Source organism: Oryza glaberrima, chromosome 3, assembly GCF_000147395.1.
Source record: "Oryza glaberrima chromosome 3, OglaRS2, whole genome shotgun sequence".
Lineage (NCBI taxonomy): Eukaryota > Viridiplantae > Streptophyta > Magnoliopsida > Poales > Poaceae > Oryza > Oryza glaberrima.
In genome coordinates, this window is record NC_068328.1 from 1,876,842 (window position 1) to 1,899,541 (window position 22,700).

At 44.7% G+C, this 22,700-nt stretch overlaps 2 protein-coding genes and 1 long non-coding RNA gene across 7 annotated transcripts; 1 reads left to right on the forward strand and 2 right to left on the reverse strand.

Annotated features, from left to right (window-relative positions):
* Positions 1-1,714: 1,714 nt before the first annotated feature.
* LOC127766653 (uncharacterized) lies at positions 1,715-4,364 on the reverse strand. 5 transcript variants are annotated; one of them, XR_008016264.1, is made up of 7 exons: positions 3,965-4,363; positions 3,692-3,872; positions 3,512-3,572; positions 3,300-3,398; positions 2,912-2,981; positions 2,045-2,199; positions 1,715-1,971 (listed from the first exon to the last, which is right to left on the reverse strand). It is a non-coding gene; the product is annotated as an uncharacterized LOC127766653 (long non-coding RNA). The 5 variants fall into 5 exon arrangements; XR_008016263.1 differs by having other exon boundaries at positions 2,900-3,398; positions 3,965-4,364; XR_008016262.1 differs by having other exon boundaries at positions 2,912-3,466; positions 3,539-3,572; positions 3,965-4,361.
* Positions 4,365-4,596: 232 nt separating this feature from the next.
* Positions 4,597-9,116, forward strand: LOC127766652 (ATP phosphoribosyltransferase, chloroplastic). The gene is made up of 11 exons (XM_052291764.1): positions 4,597-5,023; positions 5,132-5,191; positions 6,085-6,198; positions 6,382-6,447; positions 6,537-6,644; positions 6,741-6,824; positions 7,307-7,408; positions 7,547-7,660; positions 7,739-7,819; positions 8,196-8,315; positions 8,663-9,116. The coding sequence occupies exons 1-11, from the start codon at positions 4,754-4,756 to the stop codon at positions 8,756-8,758; spliced, it is 1,215 nt and encodes a 404-aa protein (XP_052147724.1). The 5' UTR covers positions 4,597-4,753; the 3' UTR covers positions 8,759-9,116.
* A 155-nt stretch (positions 9,117-9,271) lies between these two features.
* On the reverse strand, positions 9,272-11,728 carry LOC127766651 (cytochrome P450 78A9-like). Its single transcript, XM_052291763.1, has 2 exons — positions 10,680-11,728; positions 9,272-10,373 (listed from the first exon to the last, which is right to left on the reverse strand). The coding sequence occupies exons 1-2, from the start codon at positions 11,703-11,705 to the stop codon at positions 9,756-9,758; spliced, it is 1,644 nt and encodes a 547-aa protein (XP_052147723.1). The 5' UTR covers positions 11,706-11,728; the 3' UTR covers positions 9,272-9,755.
* Between the last annotated feature and the right edge of the window lie 10,972 nt (positions 11,729-22,700).

The window sequence follows — 22,700 nt, forward strand, 5'->3', positions numbered from 1 at the left end:
CAAGTCTTTTCTGCACACTTTGTTCTCACTCGTGTGCACTCAGGAAGAATTTCCTGATCGGTTACCTATCCCAAAATTGCTCCAGGCAAAGCACGCTTAACCTCAGAGTTCTTTCGAGATCGGCTTCTGGAAAAGAAGTTGCAACTTGTTGATATGAGTATTCTATTAATCCTATTAAGCCCTGGCTCGGGATATCATACGTTCTTCCTAGGCTTGGCAGGCATGCGTCAGAGCGAGAGGTGAGGAAAGACGAGGAACGGGACGCACGACGCGCTGGGAGAGGGCGTGGCCCCGTGCTTCATCGCCCCCAAAGAGTGCGCTAGACAGATCAAGCGAGGTTGACAGCGCAGCGTCGACGTCCTGGAGAGAAGAGAAGGCAGTGGCGGTGGAAGAAGAGGCGGCGGAGGAAAAGGCGGCAGTGAATTTGGCGCCTAACCTCGTCGTCGTCCTCGTTCCGCGCCGTCGGTGGGGTGGGTGGAGGTCGACGGCCGCAGTGGGAGGAGAGGAGGGGGCAGGCCCGCGGGGGATCGTCGTGCGTCGCCATCCCTCTCCCCGTGGCGGTCCTCGGCTCCGCGACGCCGCCACCAGATCGGGCGAGCTCGGCAGCGACATCGATGGCGGCTTCCGGCCCCGGAGACGGTGGCTTCCCGCCCGCCACCGTCGCCGCTTGGCCTTCTCGACCCTTCCGCCGTTCGTCGCCCGCTTTGTTGAGTAGAGGGGAGAGAGAGAGGGGGGAAAGGCGCGTCTCTTGAGGAGAGAGGAAGGAAAAGCTTGGGGAGAGAGAGGAAAAGTTGTTTCACGTCGACCCTACTCAAGGCTACTTACACTAGAGTATGAGGTTTGTAAGGTTCTTTATCTATGTGGCATACGAGGAACATTAAAAATCGATGACATACAGTAAACGTCCTAGATGATACTAGTAATCTGCCCATGCTAACGCTACGGAAATATTTAGTAATACAAATCAAACAACCAAAATAAGATATATGTTTTGCCAAGCATATAATGAGATAGAATTTATAGTAACGTGCATGCGTACAACACATTATTTACAATATGTATAAGAAAAATAATTACATTCAAGATGTAAAAATAAGATATAGGACAAAGCGAATTCATACTTTAATTACATTTCTGAGTTCAATTGCAAACAACATACATCAAATTTTGAAAATGTTTCCTACTTAAGGAAAACAAACTTCACAAAAAGATTTACCATGATACATCTTGATTTGTCATGTAAATCATCACTTTTTGCCATATCCATGCACACGGGCCAAATTAATTAAACTGAGGTTTTCCTTGTCATGGAGCTTGTGAAGCGCATAAGCACAATTAGATCACAAGGAACTACTTCACAATGCGGCTCAATAGACAATAACATACTCCTTCCGTTTCACAATGTAAGTCATTCTAGCATTTCCCACATTCATATTGATGTTAATGAATTTAGACATATATATCTATTTAGATTCATTAACATCAATATGAATGTGGGAAATGTTAGAATGACTTACATTGTGAAACGGAGAAAGTATATGACAAACGCCGGCGCCCAGGGTATTCTGGCTAGCTCCACAGGGTGGTGGGCTAGAAGCCTCACCACTTCTAATTATTTGATATTAGGTCCTACCCTAATATCCGCATCTTTTTGACAATAAGATATCAAAGCCATAATATTCGCGTCTTTTGACAATAACATATCAAAGGTAGCTTTGCCGGTGCTTCATCGCTATGCTCTCCCATCAACTCCATTCATCGTAGACATAACTTCGTTATCCATGAGCTTTACAGTATACAATAAATAGGATATAGATTCCAAAATACTAAGCATGAGAACCCCATCATATAAATGACACCAAAATCTTAGTATATCAAGTAAGTGTCAACTGTGCCAATTCGAACAGCTTCTCCATGGTCTCACCAGTCGCACACTGCATTGAGTAATCCAGAGATATGCCTTAATACTTTCTGTCAACCAACAAGTACGTTAGCAATGAAAGTAGAAACTCACACAAGCAACAGCAGGAATTTAAACCCTTACATTGTCATTTCCTAGCAGCGCTCGACATCATCCATCAGATCATGCATGTTTTTTTTTTCTCTAAATCGGACCAATGTAAGCCTGCTCCTCCCATGTGTTGCAAAATGCCAAACCATAGTGAGCCTGAAGTCCATATTATCCATTTACTTTGATATCTGAAATCACCATGCCAGGGTTTTGAATCAAATTAACATATTAGAATCATGTGAATTAAGCCAGGGACTCCATGCAAGAGGTAATGGTTAAACCGGCAAGAGTTAAAATATTTTGATTAACAGATGACTTTAGCTAATTGTGACAAAGAATGACATAAAACAATTATCAATTTTTGATTTCTTTCATGATATTGAAGTATATTAATTGAAGGGATGATATATATTTACAGGACACTTAGGGCTTGATCGGCAAGCATAGATTTCTCAGGGGAGATTCCCTCCCACCACCCAATTGCCCTCCACTGTGGGATTGTGATTGTTTGGATAACAGGGAGAGGCGGGGATATTGTCTCACATCAAATTCAGAATTTAAATAGGACTCATGCATTATAGAAGTCTGGCCAAAGTTTCATTATCCTCAAATTACAGAAATAATTTGCAACGGAAAATAAAATGCATGGTATTTAGTAATCATGGTGGCTAGACCCTTCCAATAATCGTTGACTGTTGTTGGTCACAATTGAGCTGCCGCTAGCCCCAAGCATTATGCCCATTCGAACCATTTTCATGTTATTATGGTTAGACTAATGTATATGCTGCCATAGATGCCATTGCGTGCAGCTATGAAAAAGCTCTGTAACCAAATATCAACTAAATAATCAATGCAGCAAATTAAACTGTGGAAGAGATTAATCATCACCTAGAACCAAACCTGTTAGAGATTAATTGATCGGGAGGGAGGCGGGGAGCCGTTGGATCGTCGTCATCAGAAACTCTATACTCTATAGAAGCACTCCAAAAATATTCAAATCTTATCAGAAAGCACTCAAAAACTTCCGTGTTCATATCCCTATGTAAGGACCACAGAAAAATGCAGTTGTTGACTCTGCTCTCCTAAAAATCCCACTTTACTTCAACTTCCTTTTTCAAAGTGGCTAGAAGGTTAAATCCAGGCACCTCAAAAGAAATTAACCAATACATGAGTTCTAATAAAAGGATTAGGTTGTGGTCACAGTAGTAATCTGACTGTGAGAAATGAGTCATGCAAAAAAGGATGAAGGATTAGTGCTAAAACATGGCAATAATAAGGCAGCACTAACCTGAGAAATATCAAGAGCCTTTCTTCCACTTCATCAGAAAAAGGATTGGTGTAACAATTTATGGGGAATATTGTCGATAGGAAACAACTTACTAAAATTCTGCATGAAAACAATTTAGTTCCTTTCCATCAATTTGTGAAACAATTCAAGAACAGCATATCGAAAGCCTGTTTAGAAGAAGCATATATATATTAGTCAAAGTAGGGCAATACCTTTCAGAAAATACGAAAAGTTCAAACCTTTTTTTTTTCGCCAATGCCAAAAGGTTCAAACCTGTAGGAAAGGCAAAAACATGAGAATGATTCACATAGTATTGTGGTAAAAATTGTGCTCATCCTGCATCAGGGCGTCCACCATCGTATAGAGAGTATAGTAGCTGGAACAACTATTACCTTAAATACATATGCAGCAAGCCACCACGAACAAGTTTGATTATTTTGTTTGAAGTCATTCCACAAACACTTCCGAAGCACTTCTTGGTACTGTTGCAGATGCAGTGATGCAAACAATCATCTCGGACTTATTTGGGCTAGGGAAAGAGTCCAAGCTGTGCACTGATTTTTATCTCGTGTTCTAATCAAAACAAATGAAAAACTGAGCCATGCTCGGGCCAAGACAATGAAGATATACCAATCAATCAGGGAGCAGCAAATCGAAATGCTCACATGTGTTACTTGCCTCCATGTGTTTTGGCCGCCGTAGGTGGACACCTCCCATTCTTGGATGGCTGCGAGCTCGTCCGTTCCGGTTGTCACGTCGGCGCTGGGAGTCTTGCCGGCGACCGTGGTGGCAGGAGACTGAGCGAGTGGGCGGCCATCTGGCTGCGTACAACCAAAGGGTTCAGGGACAGCCGTCGGTCGAGGTGAATCTGGGATGGCCGCCGGTGAAGGCGATCCGATCTGGAGGGAGGCGCGATAGAAAGAGGAGGGAGGGCGCGGTGATTTTGCTGGGGAAGGGGAGGGGAGGCGAGGCGAGGCGAGGATCGGATCGGGAGGGAGGTGGGGAGCCGTTGGATCGACGTCATCAGATGATTTTCGATCGTTGGATGTGTCACACGATTAATGAACTATAGGGTAGGGTAGATTTTGGTTGGAGTAGAACATATCCATCCATATCCTCCCACCGTCGACTCCGCGAGTGCTCACAGTCCACCAAACAGCAACCCACCGAAAATAAATCGCGAATATCCGCAGCTGCTTTGCAATTGTGGCGCGCCGCGCTGCGTCAGATTTCTCCTCTTCGGTTCCCCTCGCCAACGTGTCCCACCACCCACCGTCTATTTTGTCCCCTCTAAAACCCTCCCTTTCCCCCGCATCCACTGCCCTCCCTCTCGCCGCCGCCACTTCCCCCTCCCTGACGCTTCGCCGCAGCAAAAGGCGGAGAGAGCGGCGCGCGCGCGGGAGAGAGAGAGAGAGAGAGAGAGAGAGAGAGAGAGCCGAGAGGAGCAAGCGAGAATGTCGCCTATGCTGGCGACGCTGCCGGACGTCACGGCCGTCCTCCACTCCCCGTCGGCCTCGCCGCCGTCCGGCCTCCGCGCGCCGGCGGCTGTGGGGATGGGGATGGCGAGGACGCGCTTTCTCGCTCCGCGGGCGGCGGCTTCGGCGGCCTCCGCCGTCTCCGCGAAGCCGGCGGCGGTGGCGCCGCTGTACGCGGACCGCACGGTCGTCCGTATCGGGCTCCCCAGCAAGGGCCGCATGTCCGAGCAAACCCTAAGCCTCCTTAAGGTCTCGCACATCGTCTCCGTTCCTGCTTCCATCTATCGAATTCTGTATTTACGTGGTGATTTTGTTGACTTTGTGTTGTTATTATGCTGTTCATGCCTCGTGGTGCAGAGTTGCCAATTGTCAGTCAGGCACCTCAACCCGCGGCAGTACACCGCAGATATCCCGCAGGTGAGGTTTCCATCTCCATTCATTGTCTTCTATCAGTTCGTCATTTCTGTACTGGAAATTGGCCTACTATCGAATTAGTAGGCCACTTAGGCTCTCTGATTCATTGATAAGTATACGTATGGGCTAGTCCATTTTCAAAGCATTGCAGTTTACCATTTCCTGTATATGCACTATTGTTAGTATGAATGCCCTTTTGATGGTTGAATAAATACACAATAGCAATTCCAAACTAAGGCCCGGTTTAGTTCCAAAGTTTGAACCCCAAAAACGTCACATTGAACTTTTCTACACACAAATTTCCAACTTTTCCGTCACATCGTTCCAATTTCAATCAAACCTCCAATTTTAACGTGGAACTATACACACCCTAAAGTTACTTTATCCCTTCGACAGTATGAGTGAAATACTGCCATCTTATACAATATTATATTTTTAGTTTATTTCTTCCCTTCAACAATTCGAATTTTGTCTGAACTTCTGGTGCACTGATGGATGAAGCAACAGAAAATTTGTCCCTTAAAATGATTCAAGCATCCATGTCAATTTAATACCCCATCGATCACATTGTGTGTTCACAATACAAGGAGATGTCCTTTTAGAAACAGTAGTCATTTTTAATGAAACCTAGCATAGTTATTGTACCTTTTCCACACTTGCATATGGTTTTAAAGTTTGGAGAGATTTTAGTTAATTTATTTCATTTAATATGGGTAGCATTAGCAGCTTTACCTTCCTATGACTTTGTCCCTGCATGATCTGCAGCTATTTGTGGAAATGTGGCTGCCTGTTTAGAAAATTAGTATTGGAATATAACGGTGTAGGAGATAGCTAAGGTAAAAAGTCGCAGTGCTATTTAAATCACATGTTTTGATTTTTTTCTTTCCTTTATGCAGGTCCCAAACTTGGAGGTTTGGTTTCAGAGGCCCAAAGATATTGTCCGCAAACTACAATCTGGGGATCTTGACCTTGGCATTGTTGGTTTTGACATAGTCAGTGAATATGGGCAGGTATATTTTGGGAATTAATGCTCAATGTTTTAGCTTGGGTTGTGCATACCTCTAGTTTCATACTAAGTTTCTTCTATACTTATTTATAGCATACATAATGTTCTTAATTTAATATTTATTTGACTTTCTTAGCAAGGCTTTAATAGATTTATACTTGTACTTATCTGAGATTTCCTGTGGCAGGGTAGTGATGATTTAGTAGTTGTTCATGATGCTCTCGAGTTTGGACATTGTCGTTTGTCCCTTGCGGTATGGTGTTCTAGAATTGCATCCATGCGTACTAGTTGTTACTTGGTTGAAGTTTGTATCTGTCTGAAACTGTCAAATTGCATGATCAGGTTCCTAAGGAAGGCATTTTCGAGAATATAAATACTCTGGAGGATTTGGCAAATATGCCTGAATGGACACAAGAGAGACCATTGCGTGTTGTTACAGGATTTGGATATGTATGGTCGTGAATAAACTCAAAGTTGTTCAAGTGCTCCCCCCCTCTTGGACATTAATTTGCTGTTCATTTACCTAGTTATTTTATTGTATTGCAGCTAGGAGAAAAGTTTATGAGAGAAAATGGTTTCAATCATGTTTCGTTTTTAGCTGGAGATGGAGCTCTTGAATCATATCCCGCTGTGAGATTGCACTTCTCTAATAACTTACTTAGGTTTCTTTGTAACTTAAACTTCCTTTCTTTTTTGTACTTCTTTGTTTATCTAGTTGATATATTGATGGCACAATTCTGTTCCTCCATAATAGTTATATTTAGATCCTAGTAAAACCAAATTTGCATATTTCTGTCCCAATATTTCAGCTTACAAGATTGGTATTTGCATGGTATTGTCTGTACCGCTGTACTATTGTTTGTTATTTCTATTTTATTATGATGTTAGTATGTTACAAAGCTGCATGGAATTTAAGTATACCAATACCATACTTTACTGTAATTTGAATTTGAATTGTAATAGATCTGAACTGAAATTTTTCTTTACTTCTTTATTCTATATTGGCATGTTTGTCTTGATTCTTGATATGTGAACTTGTGTGTTCTTACATAATACACAATTAGCCTATCAAGGTTAACAAATGCTAAGAATTCTTTTTTCCTCTTGTGAAGATGGGTATGGCTGATGTTATCGTGGATCTTGTGAGTAGTGGAACAACCTTACGTGAGAATAATTTGAAGGAAATTGATGGTGGAGTAGTTTTGGAAAGCCAGGTAAGCCTAACCTCTCCCTCCCTTCCTCTCACGCGTGCACACATGCATGTGGGAGAGCAGATGCCTGGTATTTTAATTGACATTTGCTTCATCAAAAGATAAATTGTGCTCATTTACAAGATATGTAATATCACGCAGGCCACGCTTGTCGCATGTAGGAGATCGCTACACAAACGTAATGGTGTCTTGGAGATTACGCATGAGATGCTTGAAAGATTAGAGGCTCACCTCACAGCAACTGGGGAGATAATGGTAAACCAATTTTGTAGCTTAAATTGGGTGATTACTCAATTAATTGCTTACTTATTATACTTTACATTGCCATATAAGGTCACAGCAAACATGAGGGGGAACAGTGCGGAAGAAGTGGCAGAAAGAGTTCTCAGCCAAACATCGTTATGTGGATTACAGGTATCACTAAAAGTATCCAAAGTAGTATTTTACCTTTTTATATACTGACCATGAATATGTGCACTTATGTGGCAGATGCTAAAATATCTCTTTAAAAATAATATTATTTTCCACATTCATAAATTAGTACTCTATAATCTTGAACTGGAAATATAATTGTATTGTAGCTGCTCTAATATCTAGACCTGATTAATCTTCATCATAATCTGGGCAATTTAAAGCTTTTAGGTCCTTTGAAATAAAACTAGTTTTGCATTTCAAACTTATAGCAAAAGCTTTGCTCATGATTATCTGACTGGAACCACTGTAGTTTGAAATACTGATGTGGAAAATCACTAAAGCTTATGAGTTGATTCACTCATTTTGATTTAAACAGGGCCCAACCATAAGTCCAGTCTACCGCTCACGTGATGGGAAGGTTGCTGTGGAATATTATGCGATTAATGTAGTAGTTCCACAGAAGTCTCTTTACAAGTCCATTCAACAGCTGAGATCTGTAAGATATTTTACCTCAATACTTTTAAACGGAAATGTGTGCCTATCTCCCCTTATTCTTCCTTTTCCTTTTCTGTTTCATGTGGGCAATTGTCTCTTATCTTTAGAAATTTTCTAATGTTGTAGTAAAAGGTATATTTATGTGCTTATATGAGTAATTATCAAAAGATGTTTCTGTGCTATTCTCACTGCTGTCAGCGCAAAAGATAAATCTGATATGGGAGCTCATAATAGAACTTATTGTCAGAACATATATGGCCCTTGCTATATATTTTTTGAACGTGTATGGCTTAGTTCCATTGATAAATCCAATTGTTTTAATGTTTACTCATTAACTTGTAACTGCAGATTGGTGGCAGTGGAGTCTTGGTGACAAAGCTGACCTACATATTTGATGAGGAAACTCCTAGATGGCGCAAACTACTTTTGGAGCTGGGGTTGTGACTTGGTGTGAAGTCTGCCATACTTCTCTGTCAATGACCCTTTTAGCATCGGTTTACTTATGCTCGCTGAAGTATACTACAACCATAATCAGAAATGAGCTCTCGTTTGAAGTGTCTGCGGTGCTTATTTGAGAGGAAATTTTGGTCTGTGCCATCGTACATTGTGCTCGTCTAGTTATACCTTTGACAAGCATATGGGTTGAAATACCTTTTATGTACCTGTTGATATAATTGTGAGACCTTATTGCCTTGTTGGATAGGTGTGCGTATGAATTGTACCTTTTCTTGCGTGACGCTGAATAAATTGGGCTTTCTGCAATAAGATGGATGGTGTAATTCCACCCCGTAGCAAATCTGTCCGCCTCCTATGATGCAAGGCTCCTGCTATCTTTATCATTTTGGGGTTGACCCGGGGTTACTATGGAAGAGTTTGACACCAAATTTGCTCTTGGTGCTGGATCTGGGATGATCAGGGAATTCCAAATTACCAATTCTAATTTTTCTTGTCAAGTTCCTTTCCTCCTTTCTTTTTACTTGTCTTGAATATTGCCAGTATTTACAGACACATCTGTACATTTGCTTTGCCCGGCAATTTTCATGGTCAAATTGATAGAGCAGAGACAGAACACCAACCATTTACATGATGATATTGCTTTCAGAATTTAAGTTCCATGAAAAAGTAATCCAATATGAGATGGCGACCCTTTGCACGTGCAGGTATAGTGTAGACATGACAAACAGTTTACATAATACTGCACACATATTATCTTTGATAGATTTTTGCATATTTTTACACAATTGGAAGCCTTATACTCACTCAGTCACTGATGGCGCACACACAATAAAAACTGTTTAAAAACTGAACCAAATTCAGAGCAGAGCTGGTGCACATTTTCTCCCAGCTGCTTATTTACTATCGGCAAGCACGAGGGTCACGGCTACAAACTACACGATCAAGTCATGGTGCATCACGCCTTTAGCTGCAGACGTGCAGAGCCTCACACATTTCGCCGTGCGCTTACCCGGACCTCGAGCGGCACTGCCATCTCGCACGACAGGCGGAGCACCTCCGACAAGTCGACGGCGCCGGACGCCGGCGTCCACTCGAACTCGTGCAGCAGCGTTGCCATCCAGGCGGTCACGGTCGTCATGGCCAGTGACTTGCCGGGGCAGCTCCTCCTGCCGGACCCGAACGGCACGAGGCGGCCGTCGGCGCCGAGCACGGACACGCCGTGCGCCTTGCCGCCGGGGAGGAACCGCTCCGGCTGGAACTCGAGCGGCCCGTCCCACACGTCGGCGTCGCGGCTCATCGCCCACTGGTTCACCATGGCGGTGGTGCCGGCCGGGACGAGGTGGCCGTCGACGTAGGTGTCGGATATGGCCCTGTGGCGCCACGAGAGGAGCGGGCCCGGCGGGTGCATCCGGAGAGCCTCCTTGAGCAGCGCCTGCAGGTAAGGCAGCGACGGCACGGCGGACTCGGCGACCGTGTTGCTCCGCCCGACCACCGCGTCGAGCTCGCGGTGCACGTTGGCTTGGACGTCGGGGTGGAGGACGACGCGAGCTAGTGTCCACTCCATCAGCACGGCCATGGCGTCAGTTCCTCGAAAGATCATCTCCTGATAATTTAATGTAACCACGGTTTTATTATTTACTCATTTGGTTATGTAATACGTACGTCAGGGAGTAACTGCTACCATCCGTTTGTATGATTCTTTCTACATATAAAATCTGAAAGAAATAGGGAAAAAGTTGGTGGAATTTTGCATGGGGGTAGCTTTTTCTAAAAAAAGGTTTTATTTTGTTTTTCAGATTTGATCACAACAAAAGTTAGTTTTGCATGATGTGTTTACACCTCTTTTATAGAACTGTTTGATGCCATATTAATCCAAGCACGCCAAAATATCAAAGTACACGGATCGTACCCAAAGCACGGCGGCGATGTCGGCGTCGGCGAGCCCCTCGCTCTCCTGCAGCGAGAGCAATATGTCGACGAAGTCACGTGCCTCTCCTCCGGCGATCGCCTTGCCACGGTGCTCCTGGATGATGCCTCGCACGAAGCGGTTCACCCGTGGCATGAGCTCGGCGCACCGTGCTCCGACGCCCTGCGGGTCAACGGCGGCGAGCCCCGGGAAGTAGTCGCACCAGTTCTCCTTCCCGAGGAGGTCGTACCCTTCGTGCACCATCTCGAGCAGCTCCTCCACCTCCTCCCCGGACTCCGGCGCGCCGCGCGACACGTCGTACTCCTTGCCGAACACGAACCGCATGATGTAGTAGAGCGACGCGCGCCGGAGGACGCCGCGCACCTGCACCGCGGCCTCCCCGCCCGCGCCGCGCAGCGCGGCGACCACGCCCCCCGCGACGCGCGCGCGGTACGGGGCGAACGCATCCACCTGCCTCGGGCCGAACAGGTGGCCCGCGGCGACGCGCCGGAGCGCGCGCCAGTACGGGCCGTGCTCCGCGAAGCCGATGGAGCGGTGGAACATGAGGCCGTACGCGGCGTGGTTGAGCGGCCGGTCGGCGAACGCCGGGTTGTCGAGGATCTCCTTGGCCACGTCCGGGTGCGACGTGACGACCGCGCGTACCGGGCCGAGCGACAGCGCCATGAGCCTCTTGGCACCCGGCCGGCGCGCCGCCTCGGCGGCCAGCGAGCAGTGCGCCAGCCCGGACATGAGGCCGAGGCTTCCGACGACCGGGAGCCCTTTCGGCCCTGGGATCGAACACCTCGGGCTCTGCCCCCTCGCCCTCCAGTACTTGCCCCATGCAGGGCCACCCGGGTGAGCCCAGTAGAGCAGAGCAGTGCCTGCCCATGCAAGGCATGCAAAGATCGCGAGGTAGACGAAGCTCGTGGCCATGGCTGACAGTGTGGCAGCGCTCTCATTTTGCCCTGAGATGGGCGGGAGGAAGGTCAGTGGCAGCACCCACCAGTTCTCAGCTGCTGAGCTCTCCATTTGCAATATTGCACTGTGCTGCTGCTGTGAAGTTCTGTGTGCTCTGAGCTGCAGCTCGGGGAGCTGTATTTATAGGAGTTTTGGAGCGAACATTCCGTCATTCCTCCTCCGGTGTCTCCTGGCAAAGATGATTCAGTTACAATCATTGGCAATAAAGAAGACTTTGCAGTGCACCGTTGAGTATAGTCCAGTACAGTGGTCCTGGTTCCTCTGTTTTTCCATTCAGGTGATCACTGACCAGGTAGTTCAGTTTAGAGAAAATAATCAAACCAGCCTAGCTAGTGTATGTAAACTGCATGGAAATCGAGGAGAAATTGGTCTCAGTATCTGCTAAGTGAAAGGTTCAACGAGCGGTATACGGTACAACTCCTGTGTTGTACTACTACTTGGTCTCCAACTTTTATTCTGTCGCAATCCTAACTGGCCACACGTACGTTCTTCAGATTAGTCTAGCTTCAGTTCGCGACACCTGTACTCCTGCTAACCATACTTTTTTGGCAAGTCCTAAATTATGAGAAGCCTGGGGTACCAACAAACCATAGCCCAATAAGTCTGCAATTGCAGCTTACGTGTTGCTGATATATAGATCTCACTATATTGTGGGTGTAGAGTCGTTGAGAGAGCGTTGCGGCTGCTTGTTTTCTCGACAGAGTTTGTTTTCACATGCTTTGTTTAGGGCGTCATGAGGACATTCACGCAAGACGCAACGACTGCGCATGCAGGTGCTAACTAAAATTTTATATTGTGCATCAGTTGGTGTGGAACACAATAGGAGTTAGTTAGGCATGCTTGCTTGGTTTTTATGCTTTATGCATGAACTGTCCTACACTAGGATCAGTCAGCGGTAGCGCTTGTACCTGTCAGAGTAGTTAATTATACACTAACTATAGTACCATTATTGGATGGACCAAAAGATTAATTACACTGACTTGCTTAGCCTCGTCATTAGCAGTACGTATGTGGGAGTAATTTCGTCACCCCGCAAAATCTTCTATGATAATGTCCCCATCCCTGCAGGCAGGGATATGTACAAGTACAACTAGCCGAACTTTATGTATGCACATGTACGTGTAGTATCACCTGTGCAATGTGTGAGCAGTTGCGCAGGAACTTATCAGGAACACGAGAGCAAAAACAAATGAAATTAATGCATTCTCTCCTTATGAAAATATAACAACTTCTAGCTTTTAAAATTTGTCCCAAAATATAACAATTTCTTCACCAACATTCTCTTTTTAATCAATCACAATTCCCCACCATTCAATTTTCCCACCTACCTCCACTTCTCCTCCAACCACAACACTCGATCCCCTATTTAATCCTACCAACTTTCTTAATATCCGTATTTAACTCTAAAAATACTTATATTTTGAGTCGGATGGAATTCAAGTTAAGACTGTTTTAAATCATTCAACACAATCGCAAGGTAATTCAGCTATAAGTTTACCAAAACACAATTGGGCGGGCGGAATCTAAAGTGGATTGAGTACGTGGTTAGTTCCGCAAATCGTCTGCGCCCATTGTTTCATCGAACCAAATAACTTCGTTTCGTGCCGTTTAGGTGTTTAGCTGCTGCAGTTCTACATGCATAAACAGCGGATCCACTTAAAAAAAAAAATCCAAAACACCGAACTGAACCTAGTACAATTAGGATTGAAATACTCTGACTAAAATGTGAACCCTCTACCGAGCAGAACCACATATCAATGACTTTGTCTTAAGGAAGTACGCCCTGCATTTTTTTAATAAATAAAGCCGTTGACTTTTAAATATATATTTAACCATTCGTCTTATTAAATTTATATGAAATATAAATCAATAAAAGTGATAAAACAATTCACAACAAAAATAACTTATAATTACGTAAAATTTTTAAATAAGATGAATGATTAAATGTGTGATATATATAAAAAATCAACACGTCATCTATTAAAAACATGTAGTAAGTCAGTACACCACATGTCCTACTGTCTTGCATTAGATCCGCCACTACATACTGGAACGCACGCGAACGGCGCACAACCACCTGAGAGTAAAGATACTAGTATAGCTCACTTTCTACTATTAGCTTATCTTAAAGCTAACATATATAATAAATTAGATATAAGGTTGGCTATAATTTTCTTCTCCTCTCTCTATCTCTCATACATTTAATATATTTGTCTTGAGATTGTGTTAAGTTAGCCTTTGCATGAGAGTCAATCCCCTTGATTTTTTGTTACTTTTATATCTCACTATTATTATACTTGCTCTGGAAGCTGAAAGAGCTGACCCGCGAGGCCGCGACTGTTGCATAACTCCTTGGGAAGTACGCGGGGACAACCGCGCGCCTAACATAACGCCCCTGGTGCCAACACCATCGTGCGCATGGACAGCGCTCCCGCCGCCACAAACACATCTATCGGGCGGCTTCCGCGCGTGATCCGCCACCGAAATGCACCCGCCGCGACGCTCTCATTCTGCCGGAGCGCCGGTACCACGCGCCCGGCGGAATGAAAATGCGGCCGCTACTACGTGACAGGATGCCACTTTCCAGCGAACTCGTCAACATCCGCGCGCATCCCCATTTTTTTTATCTGAGCAAAACAAGAAATATTTTTTTTTATCTAAGCAGGGCGGTGTGAATTTTTATTTATAAACAGGACGGCGTGATTTGGTAGCGTCCCGTTAGCCTAATTAGAGCAAGTTTAATAATATAGCTCACTACTAGCTCCAATTTATATATAACCAATCTAATAGTCAATTTATATAGTAGTTGCTTACTATACTATTAATATATGGTCCCCTATCATATACGCTCTGTATCTTACAGTCCGTGTTGCAGCTGGCTACAGATCTGTAGCCCGCTGTTTTTTTCTCTCATCTTTTATCTCACTAAAATATATTTATAGCTAGCTAATAGTCTACTATTGTACTTGCTCTTAGACGGAGTCTTTTACCCCTATGCCATTAAGAAAGTTGGAGGTTACGCGTGTGTCACAAAAAAGTTTTGAGTTGCATGTATACCATGACGTAAACTTTTGTTTACCCGTGTGCCATTCCATCCACCTTCTATTAGAGAATGAGCTCTGACATGTGGGACCCACGTATGAAAATGACTAAATTGCCCTTGAAGCATTTTCATCTCTACTACTCCTCTCGCGCCTCGAACCCTAGCCGCTGCCGCCGTTCGTCGCCGTCGCCGGCACGCCGCCGCCGCCTCGCCTCGTTTGTCCGCCGCCGGTTGTCGCCGGCACGCCGTCGCCACCGCCTCGTCTATCCGCCGCCGCCTCTCTAGCAGCCGCCGCCGGCGGTCGTTGCCGTCGCCAGCACGCCGCCTCGCCTTGTCTATCCGGCAGCGCGCCTCGTCTATCCGCCGTCGCCTCTCTAGCTGCCGCCGCCGCCGGTCGTCGCCGTCGCCCGCACGCTGCTGCCGGTCGTCGCCGTCGCCGCTGCCTTGCCTTGCCGGCACGCCGCCGCCGCAAAAGTGGCTGAAATGGAACAATGGCAAAATAGATCTTTCAAACCTCCGTTAGTCTCCATTAGTGATGATTCCATCCAAAGTGGCGTACAGGTAAACAAAAGTTTGTGTCATGGCATATAGGTGACTCAAAATTTTTTTTGTGGCACACACGTAACCTCCAACTTTTTTAATGACGTAGGGGTAAAAGATTCTCTTAGACGCGGTCTATCTGGAGCGTCCAGTCTTCCAGCGGACGCGACGTTGTTATAGCGTCCAAGGTTCCTAAAAACACATTCATCTGCTCACAGTACCCCAAATCAGAAACCCACCATTGAAGCACCGATCATGAGCCTCGGCGGCGGCGGCGGTGGCGGCTACCAGTGGCGCTAGTTCATCACGATCGAGCCTTGGAGTGTGTGCCCGTGGCCGTTCTGGGTGCGCATCCACGAGACTGAGTCTCTCGGCCTCACGCGCGGCGTCCGGCCATCTGGTTAATTAGTCATCCTCTTACACGGCCATGTACTGGTTGTATGATTACCTCTTTTCGATTTTTGCATTCAAGAGTAAATGAGTAAATCCCGTGTGGTATTCTTTTCTTTATTCATACATTGCACTGATACTGCCTCAGGCGATAGCTGTTTCGTGCTTATGTTTTAGAGGACAATGACCGAAATATGAGCAACAGCCATCGTAGCAAGTGCTTGTAAGCTAATTTGTCTGTTCATTCTGGCCTGTTTTGTCAACATAGCAAGATGATTAAGGAGACAATAGTCAATAGTGTGCACATAATCTGGAAAAATGATTTAGTTTTACTGTAGGACCAATCACCATACAATCCTTATTTTTGAGTTGCAGAAAAAAATATACCAGTTGTAAATTGTTTGACATGCTCTATTAATTTTTTTAAGGTAACTAGTAAGATAAGGGCTACTCAAGATGGGCTAGGTCGGTCAGCTGCAAGAAGTGATGGAGAGCTAGGCTTATTAGATGGAGATCAAACTTTAGTTCAGCAAACTGAACAAAGTGTTTCAGAACGTTTTAGTAGCACTGCTGTGGATGCCCCATTGCCAGCTCAAAATCTCAAAAGTTTGGGAAAATGTAAGTTATAGCTTGTTTCATATACTTGTTTCCAAAAAATAAAATAAAATAATTGACTAATTTTTACCCTATGTATGCAGGCTAATGATGGGGTGTAAGAGTGTCAGGTTTCACCGTACGTGTTGGTGGCATTCCATACCATTTATTTATGTGAGCCGCTATTGAAGAGGCTTGGATTTTATCAAGTTGCTTAGATGGGTGGAATGGGTATATATGTGCAGTCTATAAGTATAAGCGATGTATACTCAATGCAAAGGACTACCGTGCATATTACAAAGGAGTACATCTGCATCTCGCAGCATCGATGATGATGATAGTTATTTGATCGATGCACTAAAGTTTTTAATCATAATCTCCATCTAGCGCTGCAACCATTGCAGGATATAAATAGAACAAATCTAAAAATCCGCTACTTGATTAGTACTGATGTCTAATCAATTCGAAACAACCAAAAGAAATACCTTAGAGCAAATAATCTGCGATCCCCACTTGAATTCTGATCATCTAATGTAAGATTTGGGCATTATTAGTTCTCCAGTAAGAGAAAATTAGGAGAGAAGATTAGGGATATGAACTGTAGGATAATGAAGAAAGACAGCAATAGGCCAGGTACCAGAACTCAGCAGCGTGCAATTCCGATCCGTTTCGTTATCTTTCTTGCGTGTGTGCAGTTGGTCGGGCAAGGCCGCTATTATGTTTCCGCGTCCAGGTTGTCGTTCAAGGACACGGTAAACACCAGGCGTCCAAGTTAGGCGCTGGCAAAGGGCAGCATCCCCATGAAAACAACAGGACGCTACATGACCACAACGTCCTGCTTATTAATCTAATTTAATTTCTATGATGCTTAAACAAAAAAAATATATTTCTCATCCTGCTCAGATTAAAAAAAATCGGGCGCGCATCCGTGTGTACGGGGAACGCACGCACACGTAGGTTACGCAGCCAAGCAGCCCGAATCGACCGCAGGTTGGGTGAGGTGGCCGTGATGGTACGTACTACGTACTACCGCAACTCCGTCACGATACGAAAGTGGGATCGTCCAAGAGCATCTCCAACAGCCTCTCCAAATCAAACTCTCCAAACACTCATATAGCCAACTCTCCATCTGATTTAGAGCATCTCCAACAGTCTCCTTATTCAACTCTTTAAGTTAAATTTTAGCAATTTTAAAGTAAAATCGTGCTCCAACAGACTAGCTAATCGGATGGCCAAGCCATCCGGCAAGCCAAACTACTCCTCCCGCCGGCCAAATTTGGCCAGCCAAAATAGCCTAGCCAAATCGTGGGTCCCACCGCTTTCCCCCCCTCTCTCTCTCGTCAGATGAACGCCAGCGCCGCGTCTTCGTCGCTTCGCGCCGCCGCCCATCCACGCTGGCGCCGCCCGTCCGCCGGCTCCGCCCCTCTGTGCCGCCGCCCCTCCGTGCCGCCGCCTCCGCGCCGTCGCCCCTCCGCGCCGCCCCTCCACAGCGCCGCCCCTCCACGGCGCTGCCCTTTGCTTTGCCGACGCCGCCGGGGCCACCCCTCCTCCATCGTCGTCCTTTGCCAGCGCCGCCCTCCGTGCGACGATGAGAAGGAAGGAAAGAGAAAAAGAAAAAGAAGGAAGGAGAAGAGAGAGAGGGGGGGGGGGAAGAAGAGGAGTGGAGACTGACATGTGGGTCCCTTGTTATTTTGGAGAGTATTAATAGAGAGTCTGTTTGACTAGCCAAATTAAATAGAGAGTTGGCTATATGAGTGTTTGGAGAGGCTAATTTGGAGAGGCTGTTGGAGATGCTCTTAGCTAGTCAAACTACATGCTTACTCCAACAAACTCTCTATTAATACTCTCCAAAATAAAATCAGACCCACATGTCAGCCTCTCTCCCCCCTTCTTCTTTCTTTTTCCTTCTTTTCCCCTTTCCTTCCTTCCTATCGAGGTGTCGACCACACTGTTGTCGACGGCGGCCGACGCATGGCGCGCGGTGGTGCGACGACGCGGGGAGGCGAGAGGCGGCGCGGGGAGGCTGCCGGATCTAGAGGCCGCCGCTGGCTTTGCGGCGACGAGGCGATGGCGGCAGACAAGGTGGGAGGCGGTAAGCGATGGCGCCCGACGACCTCGACGACAACCCCGACGACGACCTCAATGATGACGACGGCGCCCCCGACGACCTCGACGACGACGCCGCCGCCGCCCCTGATGACCTCGACGACGCCCTCGGTTGTAGATGACGGTGGCTTCGGCAGTGGGGCGGAGGGGCAGTGCCGGCAGAGGGAGGGCGCCGGCGCGGCGGAGGCTGGAGGGGCGCCGAATCTAGGGGATGGGTAGAGAAGTTGCGTGATGAGGAGGAAGTCGTGATCTGGGGAGGGGGAGAGTGTACGGGATGGGAGGGGGGGTGGGGAAAACGCGTGGGGCCTACAATTGGAGAGGTGATTTTAGCTGGCCAAAGTTGGCCAGCGCGAGGAGAAGTTTGGCCAGTCGGATGGCTTGGCTAGCCAGTTAGCTAGGCTGTTGGAGTGTGTTTTTATTTAAAATTACCAAAATTTAACTTGGAGAGTGGGATAAGAAGGCTGTTGAAGATGCTTTTACGCTAGATTTGGCGAGAGATCGCCAGGATCTTGCTTTACAGCGACCCCAATTCTCTGCATGCGGACTTCCGTTTGTCTGAATCCTTCTTATGGTTTTGTACTTCAGTTCAGTGCACTGAGCCTAGCTAACCACGGATCCTTAATAAGATGGGTAGTTTGGCCTCTGAATACAGATCGTACGCTTGCAATTTGTGAGCGTGATACACATGGTTCGGCACATCGCAATGATTCAATGGATCATCATCATTGCACGCATGCAATCAGAAAAAAAGATCAAGTACGATATATTACTCCTAGTTGTTATCAGTAGTTGTTGCAGGGTATATTGACTGGCTATACATAGTGCTGCACGCAGGGAAATAGGGGCATCTTCCCTGCAGATGGTGAGACACTGTGCCTAACCTAATTTGCTGAGCTAAGCTCCAGTGCAGACTAGCTCCCCTGATTCTAGCTACTTCAGAATACATATAAACAATTCTCCGCTCTATACGTTTTAGGGGTCAAAATTCGGATAGAATTGGATTCGATCAAAGATTTAAGCGAGCAAAGTAAATCTGATCGAGGCAAGCCAGTGCACGCACGGGCTTCGCAAAAGCGACATTTATGGTTAAATTTGATTCCTGCTCCTTGGCCAATGCGATGATCCATTGCTTTGACTTGTCAATATCAGGACCAGATGCGCAACTAACTGATGATTTTGTCCTCAGCAATGCAAGGAGATATCCATTTGTCAGTGGAGAACCCTAACTGCCAAAAAGTCGAAAGTGAAAAGACGGGCATGCGATTCTGATATACGCAGCTTTTTCGATGATAAATCGAAAGCAAATCCTTTCTTAGGGCCAATTTGTCTGTATAAATATTTTTGAATTGAATAGAATTGATTCGATCTGGCACTCATTTTATATTTGGCAGAATCGAACTTTCCTGTTTCTGCACACTTGCGGAGCAATTTTCTGTTGCTGCTGCATGTATAGCCCACTTCCTCTCTCCTGTTACGTTTGATCTACTCTATGATCCATACAATAAGTTAATGAACCACTTTGTATACAATACAAATGGAATAATCTTCCTGAACTTTTTCACAGTTATTATAGCTCAACGACCCAATCCAAATTATCCATCAATCAGGCCATGTATTCTTAGGTCTTCGTGTTGTTGCCTACAAATCCACTCTAGTGAAAACAAAGGACGCCGACGTTTTATAAAAACAAAGAGGTGCTCTTACACATAGCACCACTTACTAATCTTTAGCTGTTCTCCTCAAAAGTTGCCTTGCTACAATAATCTTTCAAGCTAGTTAATGATCACACAGAATGTGGCTTTTGATTGATCCAAATACAACTAGTACCAAAGCCTTATAATCAGTTATATGTGCTCAATAAGATATAGCAATGCCAACACTACACCTACTTGAAAAGTGTTTATTTCACTATGCTCCTGTCACTGGCCCATAGGCTCTTAGCATATATTATACATAGAAGCATATGCAAGATCAGTAGATCACACTAAAGTTTGCATGGTTCAGATTGAGCCTCAAGATATTTCAGGATCCAGTGTGAAAGCCTCCTTTTCTGTTGCCAATCATCTCCATTGAATGCAATCTGTAGTAATTAAGGTGGTGTTTGGATCCAGGGACTTAACTTTAATCCCTGTCTCTAGACACTAATTTAGAGTATTAAATATAGACTATTTACAAAAACTAATTACATAAATGAAAGCTAATTCACGAGATAAATTTTTTAAGCCTAATTAATCCATAATTAGAGAATGTTTACTGTAGCATTACATAGGCTAATCATGTATTAATTAGGCTCAATAGATTCGTCTCGCGAATTAGTCCAAGATTATGGATGGGTTTTATTAATAGTCTACGTTTAACATTTATAATTAGTATCCAAACATCTGATGTGATAGAGATTTAAAAGTTTTAGTCCCATCTAAATAGGGCCTAAGAACCGATAGAACAGTACGATTGTTTCAACTCATGGATATGATTATGAAGCGCTATGGACACGCCAAGCCACACGCCCACACTTGATTTGATTTTGCTTATCACCGTGGCATTGATTCGAACAATGTATCTGGAGAGATCACATTTTTCAAAACAAAAAAAAAATCTGGGGAGTTCAGTTCAGACGTAGCACACGCATATGCCCCTAAACGGCTTTAGGGGCTGTTTGGATGGACTAATTTTTAATTCTTATCACATTAGATGTTTGGACACTAATTATTAGAAGTATTAAATGTAGACTATTAATAAAACCTAATCCATAACCCTGGACTAATTCGCGAGACGAATCTATTGAGCATAATTAATCCACAATTAACCTATGTGATGCTACAGTAAACATGTGCTAATTATGAATTAATGAGGCTTAAAAAAATTGTCACGCGAATTAGCTCTTATTTATGTAATTAGTTTTGTAAGTAGTCTATATTTAATACTTTAAAATAATGTCCAAACATCCGATGTGAGATTAGAATTTAGTCCCTGAATTCAAGCATCACCTGAATTCCTTTTCAGCTAGCAGAAGGTTATCCATTGTTTTTGGTTGCATCCTTTATGGCTAAACATACAGAAAATTTCAGAGGCAATTACCTCTGTTAATCTACATCTCACACGTTGCTAAAAAAAATCCGGGCTAGAAGAACCAGTTGTAGTGTTGTACCAGTAATAATTTACATGTAACTCAAATATATTCTAGTGAAAAATTCATCCATGATCAGTATGCTGCTAAAAAAAAATCATTCATGCATATTTGTGAGTTTTCAACTGTGGCAGTAAACTTCTTAAGAACTTCCATACTATAATCTATAATATCTCACATAATCTGCAGCAAAGAATTTGTTCCTCCAGTGCATGGGCAACGACCGAAAAAGGCAAATCACCATGAAATTCGCGGGCTAAAAAGAAAAAGGCAAAACAATCTGGCTGGAATGGAGGGGAAATGGAGCGAATTCTTGCTGTTGCTGCCGTGTAGTTGTGCACTTGTGCGTGGGAATCATCTCGCGCGGCCGGGGAGAAGACCGCATCTGAATCCTCACAGCGACGTCGTGGTCAGTCAGCCGAGCCGTCGTCTGGCGGTGGTAGTGGACTCGTGCAAGGTCCAACTGATCGATCATCGCGTGACTTGACTAGACTTCACTTTTGAGAGGGAGACTTGCCTGGCAATGGTAGCTATTGACTTAGACTTCATATTTCGTCAACTGAGATGCAAAAGCGCTCTGTAGAATTGAATTGCAGATGGAGCAGTTAAGCAGGTCCATCTCTGTCTCTGATTTGGAGCCCTGCTTTGTATAAGTTTAAGGGTTTATTCCACGTAAATTGTTCAATAGATCTAATAGCTAGTTTTAATGTTAGATTTGTTGATTCTTTGGTCTTCTCATTCTCTTTGGTGATCGGTGGCTACCGCATTTGTAAGGTCTTTGATGTCGGGTTGCCCATTATTCAATTGGCAGCATCGGCTTTATCGTTCAGATCACCGGTGTGTTTGACGACGTTGTTTGAGGATTTATAAGATGGTGATCGATTTCGTTTGTATACTTCTATATTTTTGTTTGTACAGGAGTTGATCAAAACTGTGGCTACGCTCATCAGCTCGTATCTCTTATGTTATTCTAGCAAGCAGACTATCTTTATTTCGTTTTGGTAGTTATTCTTATTTGACTATTACGTGTAAAAACACTAATAATCTCTATACAAATGTAATGTACATTGTTTCAATGAGAAAAAAAAAAGATCCAAAGTAGTACCAAAGCGCAATGCTAAGCTGGTTAGGTAGCAGGTTATAAGTTAGCTATAAACACGTGGATGAGATCAGAGAAGAGAGAAAAGGAAATTGGGCTACAGATTTATAACCAACTTCGGCACGAACTTCAAAATGTTATGTGTGT